Raw genomic sequence first — 27,764 nt, 5'->3', positions numbered from 1 at the left:
AATACACTCACAGTTGCGTTGGACGGTGGATCCTCCGCGACCGCGACACTAAGAGAGTCAATAGTCCAAGGAAAAGTCGCACCATTTGACGGTGAAATTGATGATTTGCCCCCGAAGATCTACGGTTTTATAGCTGGCGTCAAGGATTTTACTTTTACAAATTAAAGATTATCTTAATTTTTTTTATTGGATAATTATCTTAATTTTTTGATGCTAGTTGGATTTTTTTTCTCTGATTAATAATAATAATAATAATAAATTAACCTCTCATTATCTTAATTGTTTTAAGATTTTAAGAATATATCTTAATTTTATGATCAATATCTTAAATCAGACAATCACACATCACTCACCCTCCACTCTTCCTATTATTAACCCTTATTTGCAGTAAATTCCTGACTTCACCAGCAGTAATAAGATATTGATGATTTTCACTTTCATCAAATTCATGATTTTTTTTTATAAGCCAGAAGCAACCTAGCAGAGACAGTTTCCCAAATACATAAAACCATTAAAATAGAGCCCAGTTGCAGATTGCAGATACAGAAAAGAGAGACATGAAATCCACTAATAGTGGAAATCATCGAATCTGGTAAAGTTACCTTAGAAAATTGAAAGAAAAACTTATCAGTGTTAAGAAAGCAAAGTGAGTAATTAAAGTCAAATGGATGTGATGAACTTGTAACTAGTTTTCCACTCAGCTTGTGGTTAAAGGTTTAAACCTTCCAAACAGATCTCCTACAACCAAAGTTTATAGTAATTTCACTAATTTGGTTGTAAATCAGTTTATAAAGGCCCAACATTAGGTGGCCGAGCTCGTAAAAGCCCAAATACTGTTCATTTCTAATCCACTGATTGCGGCCCATTTAGCAATATCATGGGTGCAATTCCTATAGACCCATGATAAAAACTTCCCAAAACCCTGCTGGAAGAAATCGGATTTTATGATTTATCAAATTTTTTTCAACTCTCTGTGAAGTATCGAAGAAGGTTTGATTGGTAGTGAATCAGCCATGGCCGCAAATAAGACGCGAACAAGCGGCTTCTCTCGCAACTTTTCGGGTACAACCTCGTCTCAGACCCCTGGAATCAAGTCTGGTCCAAATGGAACAATCTTTGTCTCGTCTGGAATTCCCGACCTTGACAGTAAGGGAAATTCCTGCATTTGTTTCGTTATGCATTCTTTCTTTTGGTTTCTGGAGCAATTTGTTGTATTTTCATATGGGTTTTATCTATTTATTGCTGATATGTAGAGATACTGGGTGGTGGGTTTCCTCTGGGAAGCCTAGTAATGGTGATGGAAGATGCAGAAGCCCCTCACCACATGCTTCTCTTGAGGAACTTTATGTCTCAAGGACTTGTTCACAACCAACCTCTTCTATATGCCAGTCCTGCCAAAGACCCGAGAGGATTTTTGGGAACTTTGCCCAGTCCTGTATTGTCCAAAGAGAATAAATCTCGTAAAGATGATCCAGAACAGGTGCTCCTCCTCTTTAATTTCCTTCTTTTGTTCTTTCTTGTTCACTTTAGTTTTCTTTTCTTTTGTCTTGGTGAAGAATTTGAATGGTTTGTTGTAACAAATTTCAGGATAAAGGGTTGAGGATTGCTTGGCAGTACAAGAAGTATTTTGGTGAAGATCAGCACATTCATAGAGGTAATAGTTTCCGTTGAAATAATTTTGTATTGGAAGAGCCAAGGTATACATTTTGCTTGACACTTAAATTTTCATAAGATCATTCACGGAATATATAAGCTCTCAAGGTGTGGGTTATTGCCTTATTGGCTTATCGCTAATCTTACCTCATGGGCTTGGTCATTACATATAGAACAATTCAATATCCATTAACTTCATTGAGCTTCATCATTGCATATTAAACAATTCAATGTCTATCCCTTGTCTTTTTTTTTCTTTTTCAAAGACTTTCAACTAGTAGCCTTCCTCCCAAAGAAACCGTATGCATTAGCCATTAGGCGCTGGCCATGATCAGCTTTGTGTGCATCTGGTTCCTCCCTAGCCAACATATAAATTATCGTTGTCATCCCAAAGTTGTAAATTACTTTGAGAGAGGCCCCTTACCAATAGTTGGATTGCCAATTAGGTGTGCGGATAGATCACATGGACATGGTCCTCATCTGAGGTGACCATGCTCGAGGGTAAATGCAAGTGCAAGAGATATAACTGGTGTTACAGGAATCAGAGTTAAATTATGTCTTACTTTATTTATCTCATATTTCAATTTTCTTTTGTTGCAGACGCTAAACAAGAATTCTGCAATGACTTTGACTTGAGGAAGCCCCTTGAGAGGCAATTTCTCAGTGGACGTCGAGTGGATTGTGTCAGCTTTCAAAAAATTTCTAATATCGCTACTCTCCAGGATCATTGTTCCACATTCTTAGCTCAGTTTCGAAGGTATTGTTACATGGTTTCTTGGTCAGACATTGAGTCATGACTCAACACCTGTTTATTGAAGCAAGTTTCATGTTTTAAAATTTTCAGCTGATATGTTGATCTTTCTTCTTTGACCTGCTGAAGAATATATGTCTTTCTTTTCCCTTAATTAAAAATAGAGGAAGGATCATGTACACCTTTGTAGATGTTTTCCAATAGAATTCTCTACATCAGGTGTACTGTTGTAGTAGTGCATGCACTTTGAATACCTTCTTTTTATTTGTTTTCAAATGGGTTCAGTTACCATCTGAATGATCCCTTAAAAACCGATTTATAACACATTCAATGTGAGTGTATTTTGTTTATTCACATTAATCCGAACCAATAATGTATTCATTCCCTTGGTTATATCCCCAGAAATGATGGCAACATTTCGGGCGTTGGCCGACTTGCCATCCAATCACTCTGTGCTCCACAATGTGAATATTCCAACATGGTCAGTGGCAGCTACGCATATTCTGTTTTGGGCTTAAACTCTTGAAATACCTTGTTTATGATGTCCTACTTCATTTGCTTAATGTTGAGACAAAAAATTCCCGATTTGGCTCTGCATGATTCCTATTTGCATCTTGTCGTATCATTACCATCGCAGGAATGGGAGATGCTTTCCTTCATTAGGTCTCTAAAAGGCATGCTACAGTCTTCATATGCAGTTGCAGTTATAACCTTTCCACCTTCCCTTCTTTCACCATCATCTTCTAAAAGATGGCAGCACATGGCTGACACCTTGCTTTCTGTCAAAGCAATCCCAGGTTTATTTGCCAGAATTTTCTACATTTTAGTTCGTTGTATGCCCTTAGTTTTTGGTCCGAGTTCTCATCGGATGATTGTTGCAGATGAGGACAAGGAGTTGGCACAACTCCTGACGGGCTACCAGGATATGGTTGGCCTTCTCAACGTACACAAAGTTGCGCGTATGAATACGCAGGTAACATAAAAGTGGCTTCATGCCAATCTTGTTGCTTAAAATCTCAAATTTCACTTATTATTCCAACCTTGTTGCAGGTTCCAGTTATTCTTGAGGCCACAACATTCTCAATAAAGTTGCAAAAGCGTAGGTTCTTGGTTCTGGAATGTCTCAACCAAGCTCCCATTGATGGGTCAAGTGGCAGTTCTTATGGCACAACAGCTAGTTGTTCGGGGTCCTCCTCCAAGACTGGGACTTTGGATTTCTAGTTACAGTTCAAGTAGAAACCCACCAATGAGATCTCAAGCGTCCAGTTGTGCAGTGAAGATCAGTGTTGGTGATTTGATGATCGTCCAGGTCAAAATTAAGCAAGGGGTCTTGAGCAGAATGCAAGAAAGTATGACGATTGAAATTGGTGGAATCTGCTCGTCCCCTAAATCGTGAAACCGGATACTGCTGGGAATCTTTAGAGCAAGGGAAGTGTTTCTATTGAATTAGATACACATTGAAAATGTACATTGTACAACACCAAGAATGAATGAAATGACAGTCGATTTGTTTACAAAATTGCGGAGTATGAACCTTTATAACCAAAACTAGGCCACTGATTTGAATAAATAAGATGCCATATCCTTTGAAAGTCTAGACTCTCTTAAGCTGTCAATGCTTTTCTGGACTGCACTATGTACATGGGATCGGAGCGTCCCGGGTTTGGTGATATATCCACAGCCTGTAGACAAGTGAAAATCAGTTGACAAAAGAAAACAAATTTTAAGAGTTTTCTCATCTTGTGGTACTATATCGAAGTGCTGACTGCTTGTCAATACCTAAACAAACAACTTATGTCTAACTTACGTGGGGAGGTTCGAATCCTCCAGCATAATGGAAATACGATCCAACGATCATGGCATGATCAGCATCACCAGTTGATGTCCATATAGAGATTGCTTTTGTCCAAAAGCACCGGTTGGAAAAGCTGCTCGGGAACACAACCACACCAAATTAGAAATGACTGGAGAAAGAAGAGAAATATGAAGGTATGTCAAGGTTATCCGCAATGAAGTCAAGCAAAAGTAAACCTTAGCAGTTGCATGGATTATCCACAAAAGAAAATGCTTGTATTGAAGTAATTAAACAGCAATTGACACAACTTCCATCATGCAAAATAGGGCTGATTGTTCAGTTGTTAAATATGTTAGAAGCTCTTTCATATGTTTGAACACTACTGATTCAGGGAAAAACAAGAATTGTATATTCACAAGAACAAACTAAATGTTTTTCCCATTTTAAGCGGTAAAAATAAGCAAAGTTAGAAACTTAGAATTTAACAGTTTACAGAATTTGTACTTAAAACCTGAAGAGCCCTTCGATATAATTGGAAGTGGAGAACATTATCACCTCATTATAGCCAAACCCCCAGGTTTAAGAACCCGTTGCATTTCTTTGAAAACATCAAGAGGCTTTGTGAGATAATCGACACTGACCTGTAAGTTTAAAATAAACAGAGCAATGTCAATAAGTTATTTTTAATAGCATGTGGATTTATTTCCAAATTTTTTTCCTTATAAGAAACTGAAAATAGGAATATGTGCCCATATTGGACAGTGGTAACAAATCTCTAAATTAACCCAGCGGATCAAGAAATGAAAGATAAAAGCACCAACCACTTTTCTTTCTTGTTTTTTTCTCCCCATTTTTTCAATGGTAAAAGGAGTTTATTGAAATGGCCAAAGCAAGTACGTACCACATTAGTAATGACTTCAAAGGAATCATCGACGAATGGAAGTTTAGGGTTCAAATTTAGGTCTTGCACAACATACTCCGTCAGAACCTACAAAGACATTGTTCCAATCAGAATATATCCTAGGACAATAAGATTCATACCTGCAATGCATATGACCTATGCCATTTCCAGGCAAAGTATGGGATTATAACTTCACCAAGTGTAAATTTACGCATGTTCTATCAATGTCATATGTCAATTTTTTATATATCCCCAGTAAAAATAGCATTAGATGCTACGGAAAGAATAAATGATGTACAAAAAAGTATTCGGGAGAGTTTAACCACACCACATCCAGACGTTTAGCAATCATGCAAGAGAATCTCCATAAAGAGTTTATATCTTCAAAGAAATTTGCTTGAACATAGACTCAGTCAAGTTTTAGTAATATAACTAAATATCAGTAATTCAGACATTCTTTTAGTGGAATGATAGAACAAGCACTGATGAAGCTGCAACCAAGTTTTGGTTGGGGAATATGGGGTGTAGTATTTAGAAATCCTGTATTAAGTGTATGCAAAAGCCTGGCGTTCACATACACGTCTATTCTGACACTCATTATTGCCCAACAATTAATGGTGTTGTTGCTTTGCCACTAATAAAAAGGTTAAGAACATGATCTCACTGGATTTCGCTTGAGCTCTTCTTCATTCATCCCTAATCCAACAATCCGATCTTGCTTGTATCCTTTTGGAAAATGGCAGACCTAAATAAAAAACCAGGAATTGGGAGATGTTCATCTAAATATGGAATAAACAAAGAGGGCGCAAATTTCAAAAATTTCCTACCCAGCTGCTACAGATATCAAGGATGCTGACTCCTGGAGTGTTGCTGGGAGGGAAAACCTCTGAATAATATTTAGTCAGTGCAGCAATTGCTGGATCATCAATGTGTGTCACAAAGCGAGGACTTTCATAAAATAACGAATCAGCTGACCTGAAAATACAAACTTTCCACATGCTAAGTATAAAGATCCAAACCAGGTTCTTCAGCTTAACCTACCAGGTTCACTTAAAATGATCACTAACTTCCAATGGATGACCAAATGTTGCATACAACATCCAAAAGCACATATGAAAATTTCAGGATGATCTGAAAGAAGGGAAAAAAAAACAAAATCTAATGCAATAAAGCAGAGTTAAATTTGAGCCTTTACTCGTCAAAGCGCTGGAAGTCCTCATCCTTGAAAGGAAACTGTTCTGGCCACTCAACATTCTTCAACGCCTGTGCCATAAAAGTGGATAAGCATAAGGTAGATAACATTGGAATAATTACCGGGGAATGTCTGTATTTGGCCATTTGTTGGTTGCCAAAACTTGAAATTGGAGTTATGGGAGGAAAAAAAAACCAATTAGAAATTTAATCCCATCCCAGACTTCTTGATCGCATGGAAAATTCGAGTCCCTTTCTACCTTATCTCTTCAAGATAGTATAAACCAACAGACAACAGCATAATTCAATATCGAAGAATACCCTAAAACCAAATAAAACACAATAACCACAAGGAACTGAACCTGTTCAACAGAAGAAGAACCCTTCGGTCTTGCAGATGCGATAAAAGATTTGGCACCATTTGCAGTAGACATACTCATATCTTGTGCCCAAAATAAAGCTCCCACGCCTAACACTGCTCTTCGGGATGCTCTACCTCTTGTGCTATAGTTCTTCACTGCTGCTGCTGCTACCTTATAGAGCTTACGAACAGAATCAACGGCCCGAATGGAAGATGAAATGGCAGGACAAACATTAGCGGAAAATGGAAGCCTCTGTTGCAATGAGAGGCCGATAAGATTAGCCATCTTTGACCGTTTTATAACACGTCGGTGTATGTTTAATAGGGACTCTATGGGCCATATGCTTGATAAATAAAGCCCGTAGAAAAAAGGCCCAGCCCATTTTCGAAACTCAAATAAGGCCCAATTACAACAAACTACTGAAACTAGAAGTACTGACGTAGAAGGTTAGGTGCGAACCCATTATTCCAAGTCCATCACAGAGTGGTGTGATATTCCAATTTGATGTTCAACAACATGAACATATATGCATGAGTTGGTGGGTGCACCTCCGGCTGGTTTTCTAGTCTAAACTTGAGCGGACCAAAGAACACAAACCAAACATATACCTTGGTATGTTAAGACTTTGTCTCGTATCGAATTGACATAACTCAATCGAGTGACATATAAGTAAAAATTCAATCATTCTCACACAACCAACACGTTTTCTAAGCCTAAAACTAATGGATTTTCTAACAAGGTCCAAATTATGTTAATCTTGCGATTATACGTACAAAACAAGGTACAGCAATAATGCAATGTGTTCCAGGGATTGTGAGCTTATTAATTAGAATGGTAGGTGAAGTAGAGGACAAAGCCAGAAAGCATGGAACATGCAGTACTTTATAATAATTTACTCATAATATTGTTATACGATTATTGATTAGGTGGGTGCATGTAAAGTGACAACAATAAATAAATGCCTTGCAAGCTTGCAGCAACTATTGTGTTGTGCACTACATACAAATGTCAGCATCAATGCATATAGCTGGGAAAGCATACGTTATTTAGTGTGTGCTGCATGGTAGTTACATGATATGTTTAATCCAAACCATTGTCAACCGAATGATCTTCCACAACCCAATTCTATTTGTTGATGATGATGTCTGATTAATTATACATCATTTAACATGCACCATACACGTTTTCAACAAATGAGAAACTCAAACCAGCTAGGTTAGGTTTTCGATACAGGTGCACACACACATTGTTCATGAAGGAAAATACCATGCATGAATCCAATTTTGTCCAACTACTCTTCTCAATCAACTTATGAATTATATATATATATATATGCATGTCCAACTCAACTATATATTATAATCACATATTGACCATTAAAAAAAAAAAGGGGTTAGTTTTTTTTGCTTACACTCGACGGAGGCTTTTGTTTGTCTTTATATATCCTCGGACAACTCAGCATGCATGTGCACAATGCACTTTCCTGGAAGTAGCAAAATTTAGTCTTCAAAAACATTCCACACAAGGGAATATATGTAAAAGCTAGCTAGCTTCACCTTCTTTTGTATTTTATTATAAATCTCCATTCCAAAATTTTGTTAAGAAAAAATCGACAATCTATTCTATAATATGCCTAATAATTCTACAATTTAATAGTTAATTAGTCAATTCATTGTAACATATATCATCGAAATGAAAAAGAAGGAAATTTAGTGCTAAATCCCAAGAATATAAATATTTATCAAATTTGCACTCTCTCAAAAAAACAGAAACATTTAACGAATCAGTAAAATTTTATATATATTAAAAAATAATTAGCAATAAAATAATAAATGGTCACCTCTGGAAGTAGCAAAATTTGGGAGTGGCAATAGCAAAAGAAAATCATTAGAAATAGTCCTCAGCCCCTTCACTTTCTTCCTCCCCCACTCTCCTCCTCATTTGCAGGAACTCCCTCTTTCATTCCAACAAAACCCACCAATCTCGACCCACCCATCGCAAAAATGGACCGACCCAGATTCGTAATTGATGCCGCCGAGGCCGAATCCATGGCCAAACAATTGGGTCTCACCGTCCCCCATCTCCTCCCATCACTCGTCAAATCCGCTCAAGCCTTAGCTCGCCCTCCCATCTCTAACTTCTCCGTAGGTGCAGTCGGACTCGGATCGTCCGGCCGGATCTACCTTGGTGCCAATCTCGAATTCCCTGGTCTCCCTCTGCACCACTCCGTTCACGCCGAGCAATTCCTCGTTACAAACCTCTTCCTCAATGCGGAGCCCCACCTCCGCTACATCGCCGTATCCGACGCCCCCTGCGGCCACTGCCGTCAATTCCTCCAGGAAACCCGCGGCGCTTCCAATATCGAAGTCTTGATCACCGGCCAAGACGAACCTAATTACATTCCCGTCTCTCAATTACTCCCTCACAGGTTCGGCCCCGACGATTTGCTTACCAAAGACGTGCCTCTCCTTCTTGAATCCCATCGTAACGGATTAGGGTTTCCGAACAATTTTCACTGCAATGGGGAGACTGGGAATTGGGATTTGTTGAAGCACGCGGCCCTTGAGGCTGCAAACAAATCGCATGCGCCGTACAGCCGGTGCCCTTCCGGGGTTGCTCTGATGGATTCAGAGGGAAAAATATACAGGGGATCGTACATGGAATCCGCTGCGTATAATCCGAGCTTGGGACCGGTTCAAGCAGCGGTGGTTGCTTTATTGATGGGTGGGGGTGAGTATGAAGGGATTGTGGCGGCGGTGCTGGTGGAGAAGGAAGGAGCCGTGGTGAAACAGGAACAGACGGCGAGGTTGCTCTTGCAGAGTATTTCGACGGAGTGTGAGTTCAAGGTGTTTCATTGCAGTCTGAATATGGATGGTTTCAGAGAATAAAACCTTCTTTGTTTAGCAAAATCAGTGAGTCTATAATCAATCAATGTTAAACTAACTATCATCATCAATTACTGAAATCAATGAATATTGGGTCTTCCCTGTATTCCTCTGTTTCGTATTGCCATAATCAAAGCTTTCTTACTATGCTGTAAAATTCACAAATAATTTGTTGAAGAAAACACAATCTCCTGGTGAACAACCATGTTGGTTTCAGCTGTATAATAATTCATATGGATAAAGGATAAGAAGCTGAGGCAGTGTCTCAGAGACGTGCTTGTTCCATCTTCACCAAGTCCAACATCTACAATGGCTAAATCATCCGTGGTTCTCAGTGCTCCGTGAACCAAAACCACCACCACCCCGGTAGAAAGAGCCACTACAATCGTGTCTGTCACACTGGATATCGAAAGCATGACAAGTTGATTATGAATCACGAGGCCAAAAATCATAATGTTGTCGTGCAGAAAATATAGGAACAACCATGCTATGATCATGGTCACAAAGACGATCAATGACATTGGTAACCAAAGCAAGTTGAAGAAGTGAAGGAACAATATGATGATGTGGTAGTTTGCGCGAAAGAAGTCAAAGAACACACCATTTGTTCCGATTCTCTCTAAGGATTCGCTGAGATCGGTGGGGATGATGAGAGATTGCAGCTGAACCATTTCCTTCCATGATCTTGGTGCCGATGCAGGATTGGATTCCTTCTTTCACAATTTGTTGTCTTGATGGAGCCACTGGTTCTGTTGGTATTGTTCCATATTTAGTCATATGTTTCAGAGAAGGATTCAGGAAATTCTGGGAAGGAGGGGAGACGAGAACTTCCACATGGTTCTCTAATTCTAGGGCAAATATAACAGAAAGATGTTACAGGGTAGTTTTGGCAAAGGATGATTGATGCCAAAAGAGTAGTCATTGCTCGAGGCAGAGGATTCATGCTTCTGTTAAAGAAAATAACCAGGAAGTCGAGGATCAAACATTTGTTTCCTTACAATAGTTCAACCTAAAATGGGCAAAACTCTATTCATGGAATTTAACCATAAGAACTCTATAGCAACATTCAACGATATCAGCTACGAAATGCATAAGTTAAAGACTTCACCAGTACATATCAGCTAGGAAATGCAAAAGAATGATGGTTTTCAACTCTGCAACGGTATTATCACAGGCATTAAGCTTCATCATTGCCCAGGGCAATGAAAAACGTATCTGCTAAGATTAGCAGACAACTTGACCATTACTTTCGAAAAGAAAAAAAAACACACTGAGAAATAGAAGCAATAAAGCAGATAAAACTTCGAGACAAGTCTTCCAGTAGCTACCATGGGCTTCACTTATTTGGTGGCATGGGTGACAGGGCCTCCCCCCTAATCACCCTCCAAGGACCCCCGTAGAATTTTGGCCTCATAAGAGGCACTTCCTGGCCCGGGTGCTCTTCCCAGTACTTCTCCTGCTCAATATCATAAAAGATTGTAAAACTGCCGTCCCAATAGGTCATAGTGGTCGTGATGATTAGAAAATGAAAATTCATATATAAACAAATCTACATATAGCGAACTGAATTATTACTGTCCAAACAGGAAGTACTGTGAAATTAGCCACACCATTTGTAATAGTTTCATCTCAGTAATGAAAAAGTTGAAGAAGGGTGGATGTGAAAGGAAGGATTCAAAATAAAACTGACGTTTTTTGCACATGAAACTGACATGTTTTCTGAAGGAAGTTCATCAAACTTGTATGCAATACAAGAGAGAATGGAATATATTTACTGCAAAACTACGAGTGAAAGACCAAAAACAATAGCATCCGGTTTCTAAATTAGCTCTCAATTTCTTTTGATCCACAGTAAAAGCTCGTATGGAATGGGCAAAACTGGTGTAACCATTTGATTTGAGAGAGTAGCAAACAGCTGTGCGGATCAAGAAAAATAAAATACAGTAACCACTACAATAACCTCCAACTTGTAACACAATAGCTTAGGTTAGAGGTTTCCCCAACTACTAGGCAGCATAAGGCATTTCTCTCAGTTCAAATGTAAGGCATACTCCACTAAATTACCTAACTCAATCTCTTCAACAACAACACAAGTCAAATTCCTTACATTAGCCAGCTCAACCAAATAACTCTGCAACATTTGAACACAACCAAAACCCAAAATTGTCGCTATATATTCTTACAAGCAGAATATGAATTTCCCAGAGCATGAGCAGCAGTATTGTGCCCCGTTATGACATTTTATAAACTAAAAAAAAAAGGCTAAAGCATGCTAAAACAGAGAGGAAAGGGGGAAGAAGACAAAGAAGAAGATGCCAAAATTAGTACCTTGTAGAGTTGTTCAGTAATGGCAGCACCAATAACTCCAGTATAGAAGGCTGCAACATAGAGGGTGACGAGAGGGGTAAAGGATTTGGGTCGCGTGTATGGCTCTACCATGTCCCAGAGAAACGTCCTCTCCCATTTTGTATACTTATAATCCGCATACTTTCTCCACAGATGACTTGCCATTAAAAGATTTCTTCCTTTATCAAATAAGAAATTAATAACGTTCACCCAACAAGAACCACAGGCCAGAAACTCCACCACTAGTGCCAAACAAACAAAACCATTGCAGAATCAACAAACCTGCAACAAAAGACCATCCATTCGATCCCAAATTCTGGTCAGGAAAAAGGAGGAACTAGAACTTCAAAGTCAAAATTTTGGGTTTCAGGAAAGGGTTACGTTAACAAGAAGAAAACACCGAGTGCGCAAAGCTTAGTACTCGTGTACTTGCGTTCAATTTAATTTTAGGGAATTGTCGTCTCCTCAAAATTCAATACATACTGAAAAAAGAAATTCCTTTCAAGCGAAACTCCGACGAGAAGTGGTCGGATTGATGGAATGCACATCAAAAATCTTCTTAAAAATCACAATTACCCAAAAAAAGCGACCATGACCGCCATAACCACCACACAAAAACCTCCACAACCGACCAACGATTACATAAGAAAATAAAAAGTGGAATGAATCGAGAAAGATAAAACAACTCGTGAAACCTAGTAAGCGAGAGAAACTTTACCTGAATCTTCTCACTCTCGTCGTCGTTCTTATTGGTGTGCAGCACAGACGCAGCGCAGGATCCCCTAGAGAGACACAGACGCTATTTTCGTAATATATATCTCCTTCTTATTCCTTAATTATAATTTTATTTTCAATTTATTATTTTCTTTAGTAATTTGTATGGGTTGGGAAATAATATGCAACCAGACCCCTGTAGTTTCGGATTCGGTCCATTCGTTCGGCTGTATTTTTACCCAATTGTGTTGAGACCCCAATTTATATTATGTTTTCTATAGAAACCCCTGCACTTTAAATCCCCCAAAAGTTCTCCTTGTATTTTGACCCAATTGTGTGGAGACTCCCCACACTTATATATATGTTTTCTGTTAAAACTAACGATTTCCATCACGTGACAAGCACGAGTTTTGAACGATCCTCAACTAATCAAAGGAAAAATTCATTAGTAAGATTTACATACACATCACAACCAGAACAAGAATGACAAAGAATTATATTCTTCTGCTTCAATATTCTTTTACAAAGAAAATCATAGATATACAGAATATGAATAGATGGCTTGCTTGTGTTGCGTGGAGATTTCATTGAGGGTATAACATGCACAGCAATCCATAAATCTAGACAGTGCCTAAACAGGGCGCGGCCTATGCTTGTGTTGGCTTGTCCTTTGGTGCAGAGAGTGCTTCAAGATCAAGATCTCCAACTCCCCTGGGAGGACCAATGCTGCAACGAGCTGTGTTGTGCGTTGCAATGGCGTCTTTTATCTTTTGAAACTGCATGTGGTTTTGACAAGAAGCAGAAGAATCCATGATCAGTATCAGTGGAAGAAGAGAATCAATTGATACAATCCTTGATAAGCAGAGGGGGCAGAAAGTGTATACCTTAGCAAGTGAACATGAAAAAGCTTCCAGCTGGCCATCAGCCCCACGATAGAAGTGGAAGTATGGAAGCACCTTAACATTCATACTCTTGCACATAGGTTTGTTTTCATCAAAATTCACTTTCAGGAATAAAATTTCTGGATGTTCTTCAGCTATCCTGCATAGCTGCCACATCCATTCAAAGACAAAATCAGGACGCACCCAAAATGTACGCAAACTGCACTCCTGCGTATGGGAGTGGTGGCTCCTGTGGTTTGAACAGAGGCAACTCCATCGCTTAGATGAATGCTCTCACTTTATCTGGAGAAAGATTTCTTAAAGTGAATTTCTACAAAGGCCGTAGGACTTCTAAGTCGTAAGGATTTGTTTATTTCATAGGTCATATGGAGAAGAAATTAGCATCATCATGCATAAATCACTGGTGCTAATGAAGATATTACAATGAAAAGTTTGATCTATATATGAAAGACAATACTCGGTAATTTCCTCCAGAATGGCTTTTAAACTATAAGCAAACAAAAGACTCAGATGCCAACCTGAGCTGAGCATATAAAACCTACTAATTCATAAGGGGTTAAAAAAATAGAAAAGAGTACTAGAAACCTTAGGTGAATACCAGGACAACCAGATTCATGATAAACTTGTGAAATTTAGAAAAATTGCATTATTTGTCACTGTTCTTTATCATGACAGTATAACTGCTCCAGTGATTAAACATGAGCTTTGCTTTTCTTTTATTTTTACTCTTCTGAAGTCTCATCACCATACTGAATTATAAACAGAAAATGCTGCCTAAGAAAGTATGGAGAAGTTATTAAAAGGTCACAACGAGTAGAATGTACCAAAAGCTTTTCTTGTTAACAATAGATGTGTAGCTCACCTTAGGAAATAATGCTCGACAAGAAGCACACCATGTTCCATAAAAGTCGACAATAACTAATCTATCTCCAGCTTCACTTAGGGTGCTCAAAAATTCTTGTGTAGAATGTATGTCAATCATGTTTGGTCTAGGATTCCTTTCCCACCATTTTGGCTGTTCAGTTTCAGCAAGAGTTGCGTGTACCTGAAGGAAAGCATGAAATAGAACTATTAATGAGAATACCCAAATGCAATTTCATAAAATAATTTTTAAAACTAAAATTAAGAAAGGATGTTGATAAACTAAATAAAAAAAGTTAAAAACAAATTGAGCAATATCGACAAGAAAAGTATTTCAGCCTCTGGGAACGATTGGCCTCAAGAAAATGCAAGCCAACCAAATGGTCATTGATTACTGACCCAGTTAATATAAGTTAGTAATTAAATCAAAGTGAGAAACAAATGATACAAATTCTGAAACTGATATAATATTTGTTATTGATGCAAGGTAACAATTCTGTGATACAATATAGAAAAGGAGGAGCATGTAATCACAACCTTTTCTGATACATTAGTCTAAAGCAAGATAGAAAAAAAACAGACTTTTTGTAGATCTTATCAAACTTTCAGGTCGAATTTGAGATAGAAGTCCTCATGTAACCATTGCGTCTTGTTATCAAACAAATGAAACAACTGGGTTCTCCTAAAATCTCATAAAGAAGCAAAAAAAAAAAAAAAGAGAGAGCAAGAACCCAATATAAAATTCCTAATTAAAGGACAGTGTTGCGCATTGAGACAAATTAAACAGATGGGTTCCATTAAGCACTGAATTAAACAACAACAGAGTTGAATTAGAAGTGAACATAAGATAAAGGACGAGTACTTTACCTTGAAAGATAGCAACTGCTTCCGGGGAGTGTAAGCAAGGCGAGCAACATCAGCAGCAGAAGAGTGTAGAACAGTAAAAACCCTCTTATCCGAATTACAACTCTGAATCGGTGGGAGGCTCGGTTGGAAGGAATTAAAGGTGGGCGAGAAAGATGTGATCAGAGAAGAGGAAAAGCGAAGAGAATGAGATGATAATCGAACAACATCAGCCATCTAGAGATTGAAGAGAGAGATGAGTAGAGGACAGACAGATTTCAACTTCAATTCGATATATAAATACTCATGGAAGGTCAAAGGCACACTCGGGCAGCCACTGAAATAGACTCCGCTGCGGCTCTGTTTGTCTCTGTCTGTGCCTTTCTTAGGAGCTGTTCGCGACCTTCGTCTGTTCTGCAGTGTGTGAACCTAATTTCACAATGAAGCGCAGAGAAGATACTTCCACGTTCATTTTTTTATTTTTTGTGTTTTATTTTATTTTTTAATTTCATTTTCCGTTCTGGTGGTTGTATAAATAGCCAATGAAGTCCTTTTCGGCTACCACTTTCTTGGATTTTGAAAGTTCATATATTTTTTACATTAAATTTGGAGGGTAAAAAAATAACATTTAAATCTGTTTCCACTTTCTTTTGAGTTTAAAAATTATAATAATAACAAATTTGGTGGTATTTTTGTAAGGTGAAACTCACCCAAATATCCATCGAATTGACGGATAAAATCTGGGTTACATGAAAGACCCCACAATCCCGTAGACCAATTGAGACTTGAACCGAGATCTAATGCGAGAAGATAACGAGGATGTCATTTGTATATGCTATAGGCTGAGTAAGGATCCATCTCATAAATTACGATAATGAAAACACCCATGTGACTTGAATTCCCGACCTCCCGCTTGCACTAAGAATTACCATGGTCAAATCCACCTTCTCAACCAACAACTAATGGTTAATAAATTTGGTGGGATGTCCAGCATCTCTCTATGCCTCCCTTTGTTATAAGAACTTCATCTCAAAAAACTTGCATGTCTCTTGTTGTAAAAGTTGATGATGAAATCACAGTCACATATAACTTTGTACCAAGTGGATGATCATGACAGTTTTTGGAGAAAACTAAATGGGTCTTTTTCACTATATGGGTTGCATATTCAGAATCTTCAGATCAAATGAAACACATGTAGTAATAGAGGCACAAGACAAAAGAAATGGCACATCAAAACACTTCCTTTGAACAGGCTACTCTTCCATTGTTGAAGATCAAACGCGTTTTGGATTCCAAACAATGGTGAGAATATTTGTCTAAACCAAAACAAAATTGGCAATTGCGGTCTTTGATGGCCAGAAACCACCAAATGTGCCTTCAATCCGTTAACATCAACCGACCAGACCAAACTAACTAACCGAGAGAATGGAAAAATCTTCTAACAAGCATGCATGCATGTCATGGAAGCAATACCTTCATCAGACCGTTACCTTGTCACAGAGAATACAACATTTTCGATGTTTTCTGAAAAGATTTTTCAAAAAAGAAGCAGTCTTTCTGATAATATCCAACTTGAAGTAAAGAAAACATTGTGGAGCCAAGAAATCAAACCAGTACAAGTCTCAATATCATTGGGTAAATGAACAAAAGACTTCGATGAAAGCCAAGAGAATGGTAGTATAGTACATAACATCTAGATGTCCCATAAACAAACAGTCAAATATTCGCAGCCATACAATCAATGGTGCTGCAAAAACAAGAGTAACAATTTCCTGAACCATGTTCAACTAGTTCGGCAGAAAAAGGGTGTACAAGATTATAATACAAAGAAACAAACATATGAAGCTAAAATAAACAAATACCAGAGAATGAACTTTTCATGAACTTGGACATTTTACCTCGTTATGGGATCCTTCCTTACCGTCCTTTGGCATTCATCCCTACAAGAAGCATCATTACCAACGGATTTATGATAGCTCCATCAAGGTCGTCTTCTTCACCAATCATTCATTCTTCATTCCTGCTACAGGAAGAAGCATCATTACTGACAGATTCATGAGCTCCATCAAAGTGGTCATCTTCACCAAGCCTAACAAGGCTTTCCAAACAAACCAATACAGTAAAGCTAGATTGTTTATTGCATATATCGACTTTTGAACTTTTTTTCTCTTGCAAGTCATACCAAACAAGACTTCTGAAGCCCTCCTTGCAGACCACCTGTAAGAGCAACTTATCGCTCCTCTGTGAATATATTAAAGGCATAGCATGCTCAAATTCATAAGGAAGATCTCCTTGTTTAAAAATATACAACTTGTCCCAAGAATCTCTCAAACCATACTGCTTCATCATGTAGAGCGTGACCTGAGTTGCATCCTGTGCATAATTACACGATAACACACATAAACATCCTTGAAGGACTATGAGGAAATCTTGCTCAAACTCTTCAGTATATTTTGGCAGTGGCAGCTCATAAAACTCCTCCTTCACAAAATCAAAAGCAGCTATCACATATCGATCTTTTTCATCAAGATCACTGATGGGTTTATATACCAACCAATGTGAAGCACCACTAGCAAATTCACTATAAGCTGAAAGAAATATATATCCAACGAGAGGGAAACCTTGAACACTTCTCCAAGTATTTGTTCTCAAACTGTACACTGAAACTTCATGTGCCTGCCAACAATCCTTGGGATCAAATCGCAAGATTCTCACAACTCTATAGTCATCATGAAGGCTGTCGTACCCAAATCCAAATGCTGATAGCCAGTCAGGGGTGACAAGTTTAGCACTAGGGGTCTTAAAGGGCTCAGCTGGTATCTTGCGGCACCTTCTAGTAAACGGATTCCACAAAGCAACAGCTTCATAGGCATTATACAAGAAAATCAGCCCATTGCAAGAATTTGAGAACAGATCTTCAGATTGGTGCATTAGTGGTTTACTCAGTCCTTTAAGGAATATGTCAAGTCTCTCATCAATACTGGCCGAGTACAAATTAGATTGATAGCCTCTGGTTTCAAAATCCCATTCCTCAAGGATGAGCTGATGGTTGGTAGTGGTTTCAATTGAGCGTTTAACATGCCTACTGATGAAATCAGGGCTGTCGATCGTGGCACACCATGACTTAGATACGCATCTGAAACGAAGAAGAGGCTTCACAGACAGTCGTGTAAGTATTTCTGATATTATCTCTTGCGGTAACTCCAGTGACATGTATGCTTTGTTGAATTTGGTTTTCTTTACTGAGAAGTGGGAGGATAGACTGGCAAATGGGTTTTCATAACTCCTCTCCTGCATGCATTATCAAGTCACACAAGGTCAAAAATTAACGGGGATGCACGGCTATGTGCTAATACTCCCAGCATTACATGCCAAGAATCTCCCTTTAACCATAAGAAAGGTATGTGGGGGTATATCTCAGGCTTCAAAAGCATCATCGGTCATTTCAAACACAAATTACAGATCAGAGGGAAAAAAAAATTTCAAACTAGAACCAGGACTAAAAGTGATGCAGCCCTGGCTGCACTACTAAGCTTCCTCCAAATAAATCATCAACCAAAGCCAACCCCAGGATCATGAGATAATGCAAGAAAAAATATAACCTTTAATCAATTGAATCATTCAACCAAATCTCTAATCACTTTTCACCAACAAGCCTTAAAATGAAAAATAAATGCATCCCAAAATTAATCATAGAATTACAGACATACAAAATTGTCACAAATTCCTACGAGTCGAAAGCCATGGGTAATTGAGTAGACAACAAAAGTTGGTTCAGGCTTCAAAGTTCAAAAAATACAAATTAAATGTCAGAAAAAAAATTCAACTAGAGCTCAGGCTTAGAGGTTCCTCCCAACAACTCCCATCAAACCCAAACCCAGGATCACAAAATCCTTCGATAAAATTTTTTAAAAATAAAATCATCAATTTCAATTCAAACTTCGTGATGGACAAGCCCTAAAATGGAAACAAATGTATCACGAAAACAATCAAAGGATTACGAACATACTCAAACATTCTTCAGCAGTCCATCATCATGCCCAATCGAAAGAGACTGAATATGGCGTGTTTCGTGGTGACATAGCTGGGATTGAACCAGACTAGACGACACACAGAAAAAGAGAGACAGAAGAAACAAAGAGAGTTTTTTTTTTTTTTTTTTTTCACTTCAAATGAAAGCGTTGTGATTTTTACCATTTGTTTCTTCTCGATTTGTGAAAATTATATCAAAATTCTTTATTTAATAAGTCAGTGTCAATTGGGATCATCGCCTAATTAATTATTTTCCAAATCAGCAATTGTCTCTGTTGATAATTGATTAAAGGGAATGCCATTAGGGCAATCTGAAAAAAACTCTATTGTATATTAAATTTAAAAAATTAAATGAGAGAGTATTCCTTAATCATTGCAAGACCCTTTTAACAAAAACCCTTGATTTAAAAGTGGTTTCTTTACTAGGACAAGGATGATCTTCCGATCCTTGAATTTATGGAGAAAAGAGGCTGAAGCTATATAATGATAAAACCACCATTACCCACAAAAGCTTACAATCACAATGTTGCAGAAAATTCCTCCTGAGACGTGGATTTAGACTCAGTTACCAACAATTTGTTAAGGAAATGTAGTAGAAACCATTGGAATTGAACCACCACCTTCACAGCAATCACTTGTTCTGATTACACCGGCAGCTGTCAGCCTTCAAACCCCTGGATAATTCGTCTTCCATAAGAAAAAAAGAAGCCTTTGCCATAGGATTACCCTCCAAGCTCGAAAAAGTAACCAGAAAATTGTGGACAAGTGCAAGGAAGGGCAAGAAATCACGACAGTGAGAAGCATCACTAACAACAGAATCACTATGCATGTGCTCTGTCAAAGTTGTCTTACTAACAGATTAGCAGTAAACTCCATCAAACTCGTCATCTTCACCAAGCCTAACAAGGCTTTCCAAACAAACCACAGGAGTGAATCTACACGGAATATCAGGGATCTCGACTGTTGAACCTTTTTTCTCTAGCAAGTCATACCAAATAAGACTTCTGAAGCCCTTCCCATAGGCAACCTCTAAGAGCATTTTATCACCCCCCTTTGAATACATTAATGGCTTAGCGTTCCCAATTTCACAAGGCATATCGATATCAGCTTCTTTAACAGTACATGACTTGTTCCAAGAATCTCTCAACCCATAGCGCTTCATCTCATGGACTGCAGTGTAAGATCCATCCTGCACATAAATATTTGACGCCAAGCACACACATCCTATAAGGGCTACAATGATATTATGGTCAAACATTTTAGTATATTCCGGCTGTGGCAGCACCTGAAACTCCTCCTTCACATAATCAAAAGCAACTAGCCTATATGCATCCTTATCATCAAGATTATTAGTGGCCACATCCATATCATCGAGGTTACCCGTGGGCATATATACCATCCAATGTGAAGCACCACTAGCAAAAGCCCCACAGCCTGAAACAAACAAACATTCAGCGTGAGGGAAATCTTGGACCCTTCTCCAAGTATTTGTTCTCAAACTATACACCTGTACTTCATCTTCATGGGCTTTCATAGATTCCTTTGGATGAAATCTCATGATTCTCACAATTTTGTAGTCGTCGTGAGCATTATCATACCCAAATCCAAATATGGGTTGCCCTTCAAGGTAAATCTTGGAGGGCTCATAGGGCATAGTGGGTATCTTACGGTACCTTCTAGTAAAAGGATTCCACAGAGCAATAGCTTCAAAGCTGTTGCAAACGAAAATCAGCCCATTGCAAGAATCTGAGTACAAAGTTTCAGATCGGCATGACAGTGGTGTACTCATAACTTTTAGAGGTCCACCAAGTCCCTCATCAATACTTGCTGAGAAAATGGTAGTTGGGCAGCCTACGGTTTCAATTTTCCAATCCTCAAGAATGACATGATGGTTGGTGGTTGTTTCAATGGAGTGTTTGACATGTCTATTGATGAAATTTTTACTGTCAATCATGGCATACCATGACATAGATACACATCTGAAACGAAGAAGAGGCTTCACGAGCAGTCGTATAAGTATTTCCATGATTATCTCTCGTGGTAAATCCGACGACATGTCTTCTTGGTAGAATTTGGGGTTCTCTACTGACAAGTATGAAGGATTGGATAATGGGTTTAGTTACCTCCTCTCCTGAATAAAACAATGTCAAAAACAACAGGGTATGTGATATAATTCAGGATTCAAAGACATCATTCGTGCTATTAACTATAAATTAAACTTCTGATAAAATTCGAACTAGATCTAGGGATCAAAAGTTCATCCAAATAACGACAATCAAATTCAAACCCAGGATTATAAAACCATAGAAGAAAGGAAAAGCTAATGTTTCATCCCTCCCATTATTCAACCAAATATCCGAGCTTTTTTTCCTTCAACTTCCTAATGGACAAACCCTAGAATGAAATACGCGTACCACGAAATCAACCAAGATTACGGACTTACGCAAATTGTAACATTCATTCAGTAATCGAACGGCAGGGCTAATCCAGAGAAACTGAAAATGGCGTGTTTCGTAGACAACATGGCCGGAACTGAGTATTCAATACACGTTAAAGTGCCGCAGAGAGTGCAGGAAGTAAGGACGAAGAATTGTAGAAGTGTAATAAAAGATGAATTTGTCAAGCATGGGTTTGCAAAGGAAAGGTGAACGGTCAGGATTTGAATGCATGATCTAACGGTGGCTAGAGTAGTAGTAGATAGTAGTATTGATTTACTATTTGTTTCCTAGCCAGATTTTTAAGAATTGGGATTAAAGTTTAATCTCAAATCAATCCATTTCAGTTCGATTTTTCAAATTAAATTTCCGAATAAATTTAGTTATTGAAGTCTCAAAATCAATACAATTGACTCATTTTTAGTATTAACTAAACTAATCAAAGATTTCCTCCCTATTTGTTCACCGTTCATCAATTCTTGATATAGACACCCGAGTCAGTAGTTAGAGTGATAGGATGGTGTGTATTACCGTAATAACAAGAGTTCGAATCTCCTCCCCATTTAAAAAAAAATAAATCCTGATCATGGGCTTTTCTTTTATATGCCCACAAAAATGGGCCAGGCTTCTCTACTAATCATTATGCTCGGCCCTTTTCTGTTTTTATTGGGGTTTTGATTCCCTTCTCTAATTTAGACCACAATTATCTTCCATTCCATGTATATCTGAAAAATGGGCAATTCCCATCAGGCGAAGGAAACAAACATCCAAGGTGAGGGAAATCAACAAACCAACAGCTTCAAAGTAGAAATGCACAGCAAACTTCTACACCAATTAATTCATGATCACAACCCACAATTCTAATGACAGATGCGGCGTTCAATCAGTGGTTCGATTAGTCAGTTAGCTATCAGCCTCGAGCCTGCCTGACAATAAGTTTACAGGATAACATCTTACACAAAAAAAAGGATGCAAAAATAGTAGACAAGTGTAAAGGCAAGACATCAACAAAGTAGTACTAGTCTGTCTCACAGCACCAAAAACTTGATTTCATCAATATACTACCAGACAGATGTTCCTAGCATCAGCATGTTCTAGTTTTCCTGGCCAGAAAAGCCGTACAAGCTAATTATATGAATAGATAACATTTGCAGCTAAAATAACGAAAGAACCAAAGCATAATCATCAACTGAACTTGGATGTTTTACCTATATTCATGCAATTCAATTCATGAACTAAGTCAAATTTGTCCCCACCACGCATTTCTTCTTCATCCTCGCTGCAAGAAGCAGCATCATTAGTTCATTACTGAAAGATCTCATGAGCTCCGTCAACGTGGTCATCTTCACCAAGCCTAACAAGGCTTTCCACACAAACCAATGCAGTGAATCTAGGATGTTTGTTGCAGATCTCGACTTTTGAACCCTTTTTCTCTTGCAAGTCATACCAAACAAGACCCATACGGCACTCCTCCCATCCCTCAGTGCAGCCCACCTCTACAAGCAATTTATCACCCCTCATTGAATATACTAAAGGCCTAGCGCACAAAAAACCAGAAGGAATATTGGCCTGTGTAAAAATATGCGACTTGTTCCAAGAACCTCTCATCCCATAGTTCTTCATCACGTACATCGTAACCTGGGTTGCATCCATCGACTGATTAACTGATAACATGCATAAACATCCTTGAAGGGCTACAAGGCAATTATGGCCGTACACTTCAGTATATTCTGGCTGTGGCAGCACTTGAAACTCCTCCTTCACATAATCAAAGGCAGCTATTAAATCAGTATCTATATGATCAAAATTATCCGTGGGTCTAATTCTAAATAGCAACCAGTGAGAAGCACCATTAGCAAATGCTCCATAATCTTGACGAAATATATATCCAAGGTAAGGGAAATCTTGGACCCTTTTCCAAGTATTTGTTCTCAAACTGTACACCTTCACTTCATGGGCCCGCAAAGAATCTTTTGGATCAAATCCCATGATTCTTACAGCTTTGTAGTCATCATGAATGTTGTCGTACCCAAAACCAAATGAGGATGGCCAGTCAGGGCAGATATCTCTATTAGGGGTCTCAAATGGTTCAGTGGGTATCTTACGACACCTTCTAGTAAATGGATTCCACATAGCGACGGCTTCATAGACATCGTGCATGAAAATCAACCCATTGCAAGAATTAGAGAACAAACCTCCATATTGGTGCATAAGCGATTTACTCATACCTTTTAGGGATATATCAAGTCCCTCATCAATACTCGCGGAGTACAAATTAGATGGACAGCCTCTGGTTCCAAAATCCCATTCCTCAAGGATAAGGTGATGGTTGGCATTGGTTTCAATCGATCGTTTAACATGCCCATTAATGAAAAGTGGGCTGTCAATCATGGCACACCATGACTTAGATACGCATCTGAAACGAAGAAGAGGCTTCACAGAAAGTCGTATAAGTATTTCAAAGACGATCTCCCGTGGTAATTCTGACGACATGCTTTTTGAGTCTCGACTACAAATGGGTCTCGACTACTCCTTTTCCTTGATAATTATCTGCTTACATAAGGTCAAAAAATAAATAATAGCAATGAAATTATCCATGTTATTTGCTAAACACTCCTAATGATTCATTCTCAAGAATCTCTCTTTGTCCATAACAGGTAATGTTGGGTATATTTCAGGCTTCAAGAACATCATTCATGCTTTCAAAAACAAATTATAGATCTGAGAAAATTCAAAACTAGAGTCAGGGCTCAGAGATATGCAGCCGTGACTGCACCACAAGGCTTCGATCAACAACACCCAATCAAACTCAAACCCATGATCATGAAACCATGCACACAAAAAAAAAAAAAAAGATCCAACCTTTCATCAATTCCAATATTCAACCAAATCCCTGAACAACTCCATGGAATATCGTAAAAGACAAACCCTAAAAATGAAAATGAACGTATCCCGAAATTAATCAATAAAACACAGACTTACTCAGATTGCCACAGCCTTTTTCAGCAGTCGATCTCCTTGACTAATTGAAAGAGACCAAATATGGAGCGTTCCATAGACAACACAAGCTGATTGCAGAATCAGGGAGGGGCAAATGACCGAAGTTTTGTGTTCGCTGTGAGTTTTTAAGGAAAGGTGAATGGTAAGGATTTTAAATGATTGATCCAACGGGTGGAATCATTCAAATGCCTCTCCTTTGTATTAAACACCAATTCTGTCCTTCAATAAATTTTTAAAGACTCCCATGTCCATACCATTATTTTGTCTTTTTAGCTCAAATAAAAAACTAGATCTTCTTCTGCTTCTTACGTCTTCTGTTTAGTTTGAATTTGAGCAGCATTGGTTTCTGCTAATATTAGCACTGTTATCATCTTATGCGTTCCTTGATTCGTTGATAGAATGCATTGTGAGCTGGGATTGTCTGGCTTAACTAATTTGACTGATCATCTACAAGTGTGGACATCAATGCATTTTTGTAATCTTTACATAGTACAATAGGCTACAAAAGACAATATGAACAACTAATCTCTGCTATGAAGAATAAATTAGCGTCTTCAACAGGTCATGGAAGGTTAAGTTGCAGGACATTCATGCAACATAAGGGATTTATGTTTCTGACTCTCTGTATCATAGAGTAAAATCTGTTCAAATATTGTGAAAATGAACACACCATCAAGATGAAATCCAGCTATACAATCGATGGTCTTACAAAAGCAACGGTAACAACTGACTGATGCATTTCAAGTTTTTGGCCAGAAAACTCAGTGCAAGGTTCTCATGCAAAGTAATATCAACCGAAGCTCGAACAACCGAAAAATCAGAGCGCAATCATTACATGAAATTGAATATTTTACCACATCATGAGATTTCATATCCTCAAGCATTTTCCAATTCATTCCTACAAGAAGCATCCCTACCAACTGATTCACTATTCGTGTGCTCTGTCGAAGTCATCATCTCCACAGAGCATTTCTTAAGTAGTATCGTAACTAAAGGATTAGCAAACTCCATCAAACTCGTCATCTTCACCAAGCCTAACAAGGCTTTCCAAACAAACCACTGGATTGCATCTACACGGAATATCGGGGATCTCGACTGTTGAACCTTTTTTCTCTAGCAAGTCATACCAAATAAGACCTCTGAAGCCCATCCGGTGGGCAACATCTAAGAGCATTTTATCACCCTTCCTTTGAATACATTAAAGGCTTAGCGTCCCCAATTTCATAAGGAATATCCACTTCTTTAACAGTACATGACTTGTTCCAAGAATCTCTCAACCCATAGCCTTCATCTCATGGACCGCAGTGTAAGATCCATCCTGCACGTAAATATTTGACACCAAGCACACACATCCTTGAAGGGCTACAATGAAACATTTTAGTATATTCTGGCTGTGGCAGCACCTGAAACTCCTCCTTCACATAATCAAAAGCAACTAGCATATATGAATTTCTATCATAAAGATTACCAGCGGACACAGGCATATGTAGCATCCAATGTGAAGCACCACCAGCAAAAGCCACACAGTCTGAAACAAATGAACCTTCAGGGTGAGGGAAATCTTGGACCCTTCTCCAAGTATTTCTTCTCAAACTATACATCTGTACTTCACAGGCTTTCACAGATTCCTTTGGATGAAATGTCTTGATTCTCACAATTTTGTAGTCGTCGTGAGCATTGTAATACCCAAATCCAAACATGGGTTGCCCTTCACGGTAAATCTTGGAGGGCTCAAAGGGCACAGTGGGTATCTTACGGCACCTTCTAGTAAACGGATTCCACAAAGCAATAGCTTCAAAGTCGTTGAAAACGAAAATCAGCCCATTGCAAGAATCTGAGTACAAAGTTTCAGATCGGCATGATAGTGGTGTACTCAGAACTTTTAGAGGTCCACCAAGTCCTCATCAATACTTGCTGAAAAAATGCTAGTTGGGCAGCCTACGGTTTCAATTTTCCAATCCTCAATAATGACATGATGGTTGGTGGCTGTTTCAATGGAGTGTTTGACATGTCTATTGATGAAATCTGTGCTGTCAATCATGGCATACCATGACATAGACACACATCTGAAACGAAGAAGAGGCTTCACGGGCAGTCGTATAAGTATTTCCATGATTATATCTCGTGGTAAATCCGACATGTCTTCTTGGTAGAGTTTGGGGTTCTCTACTGACAAGTATGAAGGATTGGATAATGGGTTTAATTACCTCCTCTCCTGAATAAATTTATTCAAAATCAATGTCAAAAACAACAGGATATGTGATATAATTCAGGCTTCAAAGACATCATTCGTGCTTTAAACTATAAATTAAACATGTGATAAAATTCGAACCAGATCTAGGGTTCAAAAGTTCATCCAAATAACGACAATCAAATTCGAACCCAGGATTATAGAACCATAGAAGAAAAATAAAAGCTAATGTTTCATCCCTCCCATTATTCAACCAAATATCCGAGCTCTTTTTTCTCCAACTTCCTAATGAACAAACCCTAGAATGAAATAAGCGTACCACGAAATCAACCAAGATTACGGACTTACCCAAATTGTAGCATTCATTCAGTAATCGAACGGCAGGGATGATCCAGAGAAACTGAAAGCCGGAACTGAGTATCCAATACACGTTGAGTGCCGCAGAGAGTGCAGGAAGTAAGGACGAAGAAGTGTAGAAGTGTAATAAAAGATGAATTTGTCGAGTATGGGTTCACAGAGGAAAAGTGAACGGTCAGGATTTGGATGGATGATCTAACGGTAGCTAGAGACTCATTTTTTGTATTAACTAAATTAATTAAAGATTTTCTCTCTATTGGTTCACACTTCACCCACCGTTCATCAATTCCTGATCATGAGCTTTTCTTTTATATGCCCACAACAATGGGCCAGGATTCTATACTCTATTACTAATCATTATGCTCGGCCCTTCTCTGTTTTTATTGGGGTTTTGATGCCATTCACTAATTTTCTTCTCATGAAATCGAACTTCGAATATACATATGTTTAACCCAATTAATTACCAACCAAGTCATCTCTTATTGGTATTTCGTTCACTAATTAAGACCACAATATCTTCCATGTATATCCGAAATTTAAGGCAG

The 27,764-nt window shown here is 38.4% G+C and overlaps 8 protein-coding genes across 11 annotated transcripts; 2 read left to right on the top strand and 6 right to left on the bottom strand.

Moving 5' to 3' along the window:
- Positions 1-914: 914 nt before the first annotated feature.
- LOC119997956 (elongator complex protein 4-like) lies at positions 915-3,923 on the top strand. Its single transcript, XM_038845201.1, has 8 exons — positions 915-1,146; positions 1,254-1,480; positions 1,588-1,654; positions 2,254-2,410; positions 2,807-2,885; positions 3,042-3,201; positions 3,286-3,377; positions 3,455-3,923. Exons 1-8 carry the CDS (start codon positions 1,014-1,016, stop codon positions 3,623-3,625), a joined length of 1,086 nt encoding a protein of 361 aa, XP_038701129.1. The 5' UTR covers positions 915-1,013; the 3' UTR covers positions 3,626-3,923.
- Positions 3,830-6,938, bottom strand: LOC119996796. The gene is made up of 8 exons (XM_038843593.1): positions 6,654-6,938; positions 6,296-6,363; positions 5,928-6,075; positions 5,765-5,845; positions 5,101-5,187; positions 4,755-4,840; positions 4,212-4,332; positions 3,830-4,086 (listed from the first exon to the last, which is right to left on the bottom strand). The coding sequence occupies exons 1-8, from the start codon at positions 6,936-6,938 to the stop codon at positions 4,009-4,011; spliced, it is 954 nt and encodes a 317-aa protein (XP_038699521.1). The 3' UTR covers positions 3,830-4,008.
- Positions 6,939-8,561: 1,623 nt separating this feature from the next.
- On the top strand, positions 8,562-9,644 carry LOC119997885 (cytidine deaminase 1). Its single transcript, XM_038845112.1, has one exon. It carries the CDS (start codon positions 8,657-8,659, stop codon positions 9,539-9,541), a length of 885 nt encoding a protein of 294 aa, XP_038701040.1. The 5' UTR covers positions 8,562-8,656; the 3' UTR covers positions 9,542-9,644.
- Positions 9,645-9,659: 15 nt separating this feature from the next.
- LOC119997887 lies at positions 9,660-10,411 on the bottom strand. The gene is made up of 2 exons (XM_038845113.1): positions 10,140-10,411; positions 9,660-9,937 (listed from the first exon to the last, which is right to left on the bottom strand). The coding sequence occupies exons 1-2, from the start codon at positions 10,313-10,315 to the stop codon at positions 9,697-9,699; spliced, it is 417 nt and encodes a 138-aa protein (XP_038701041.1). The 5' UTR covers positions 10,316-10,411; the 3' UTR covers positions 9,660-9,696.
- Positions 10,412-10,611: 200 nt separating this feature from the next.
- Positions 10,612-12,755, bottom strand: LOC119997888 (uncharacterized protein At4g29660). Its single transcript, XM_038845114.1, has 3 exons — positions 12,603-12,755; positions 11,867-12,166; positions 10,612-10,994 (listed from the first exon to the last, which is right to left on the bottom strand). Exons 2-3 carry the CDS (start codon positions 12,047-12,049, stop codon positions 10,875-10,877), a joined length of 303 nt encoding a protein of 100 aa, XP_038701042.1. The 5' UTR covers positions 12,050-12,166; positions 12,603-12,755; the 3' UTR covers positions 10,612-10,874.
- Positions 12,756-13,026: 271 nt separating this feature from the next.
- Positions 13,027-15,684, bottom strand: LOC119996389 (thioredoxin-like 2, chloroplastic). The gene is made up of 4 exons (XM_038842997.1): positions 15,229-15,684; positions 14,363-14,545; positions 13,483-13,647; positions 13,027-13,374 (listed from the first exon to the last, which is right to left on the bottom strand). Exons 1-4 carry the CDS (start codon positions 15,439-15,441, stop codon positions 13,246-13,248), a joined length of 690 nt encoding a protein of 229 aa, XP_038698925.1. The 5' UTR covers positions 15,442-15,684; the 3' UTR covers positions 13,027-13,245.
- Positions 15,685-16,796: 1,112 nt separating this feature from the next.
- Positions 16,797-27,229, bottom strand: LOC119996122 (F-box protein CPR1-like). Of its 4 annotated transcripts, none has more exons than XM_038842648.1 (2): positions 27,211-27,229; positions 16,797-18,495 (listed from the first exon to the last, which is right to left on the bottom strand). In XM_038842648.1, the coding sequence occupies exons 1-2, from the start codon at positions 27,226-27,228 to the stop codon at positions 17,212-17,214; spliced, it is 1,302 nt and encodes a 433-aa protein (XP_038698576.1). In that variant the 5' UTR covers position 27,229; the 3' UTR covers positions 16,797-17,211. The 4 variants fall into 4 exon arrangements, with proteins under 4 accessions (XP_038698576.1, XP_038698575.1, XP_038698577.1 ...); XM_038842647.1 differs by lacking the exon at positions 27,211-27,229 and adding an exon at positions 21,680-21,826; XM_038842649.1 differs by lacking the exon at positions 27,211-27,229 and adding an exon at positions 19,214-20,099.
- On the bottom strand, positions 22,640-24,807 carry LOC119996124 (F-box protein CPR1-like). Its single transcript, XM_038842651.1, has 2 exons — positions 24,654-24,807; positions 22,640-24,221 (listed from the first exon to the last, which is right to left on the bottom strand). Exon 2 carries the CDS (start codon positions 24,162-24,164, stop codon positions 22,977-22,979), a length of 1,188 nt encoding a protein of 395 aa, XP_038698579.1. The 5' UTR covers positions 24,165-24,221; positions 24,654-24,807; the 3' UTR covers positions 22,640-22,976.
- Positions 27,230-27,764: the final 535 nt, after the last annotated feature.

This window comes from Tripterygium wilfordii, chromosome 4 (assembly GCF_013401445.1).
Source record: "Tripterygium wilfordii isolate XIE 37 chromosome 4, ASM1340144v1, whole genome shotgun sequence".
NCBI classification, from domain to species: domain Eukaryota; kingdom Viridiplantae; phylum Streptophyta; class Magnoliopsida; order Celastrales; family Celastraceae; genus Tripterygium; species Tripterygium wilfordii.
This window is presented reverse-complemented; position numbering and strand designations above follow the sequence as displayed.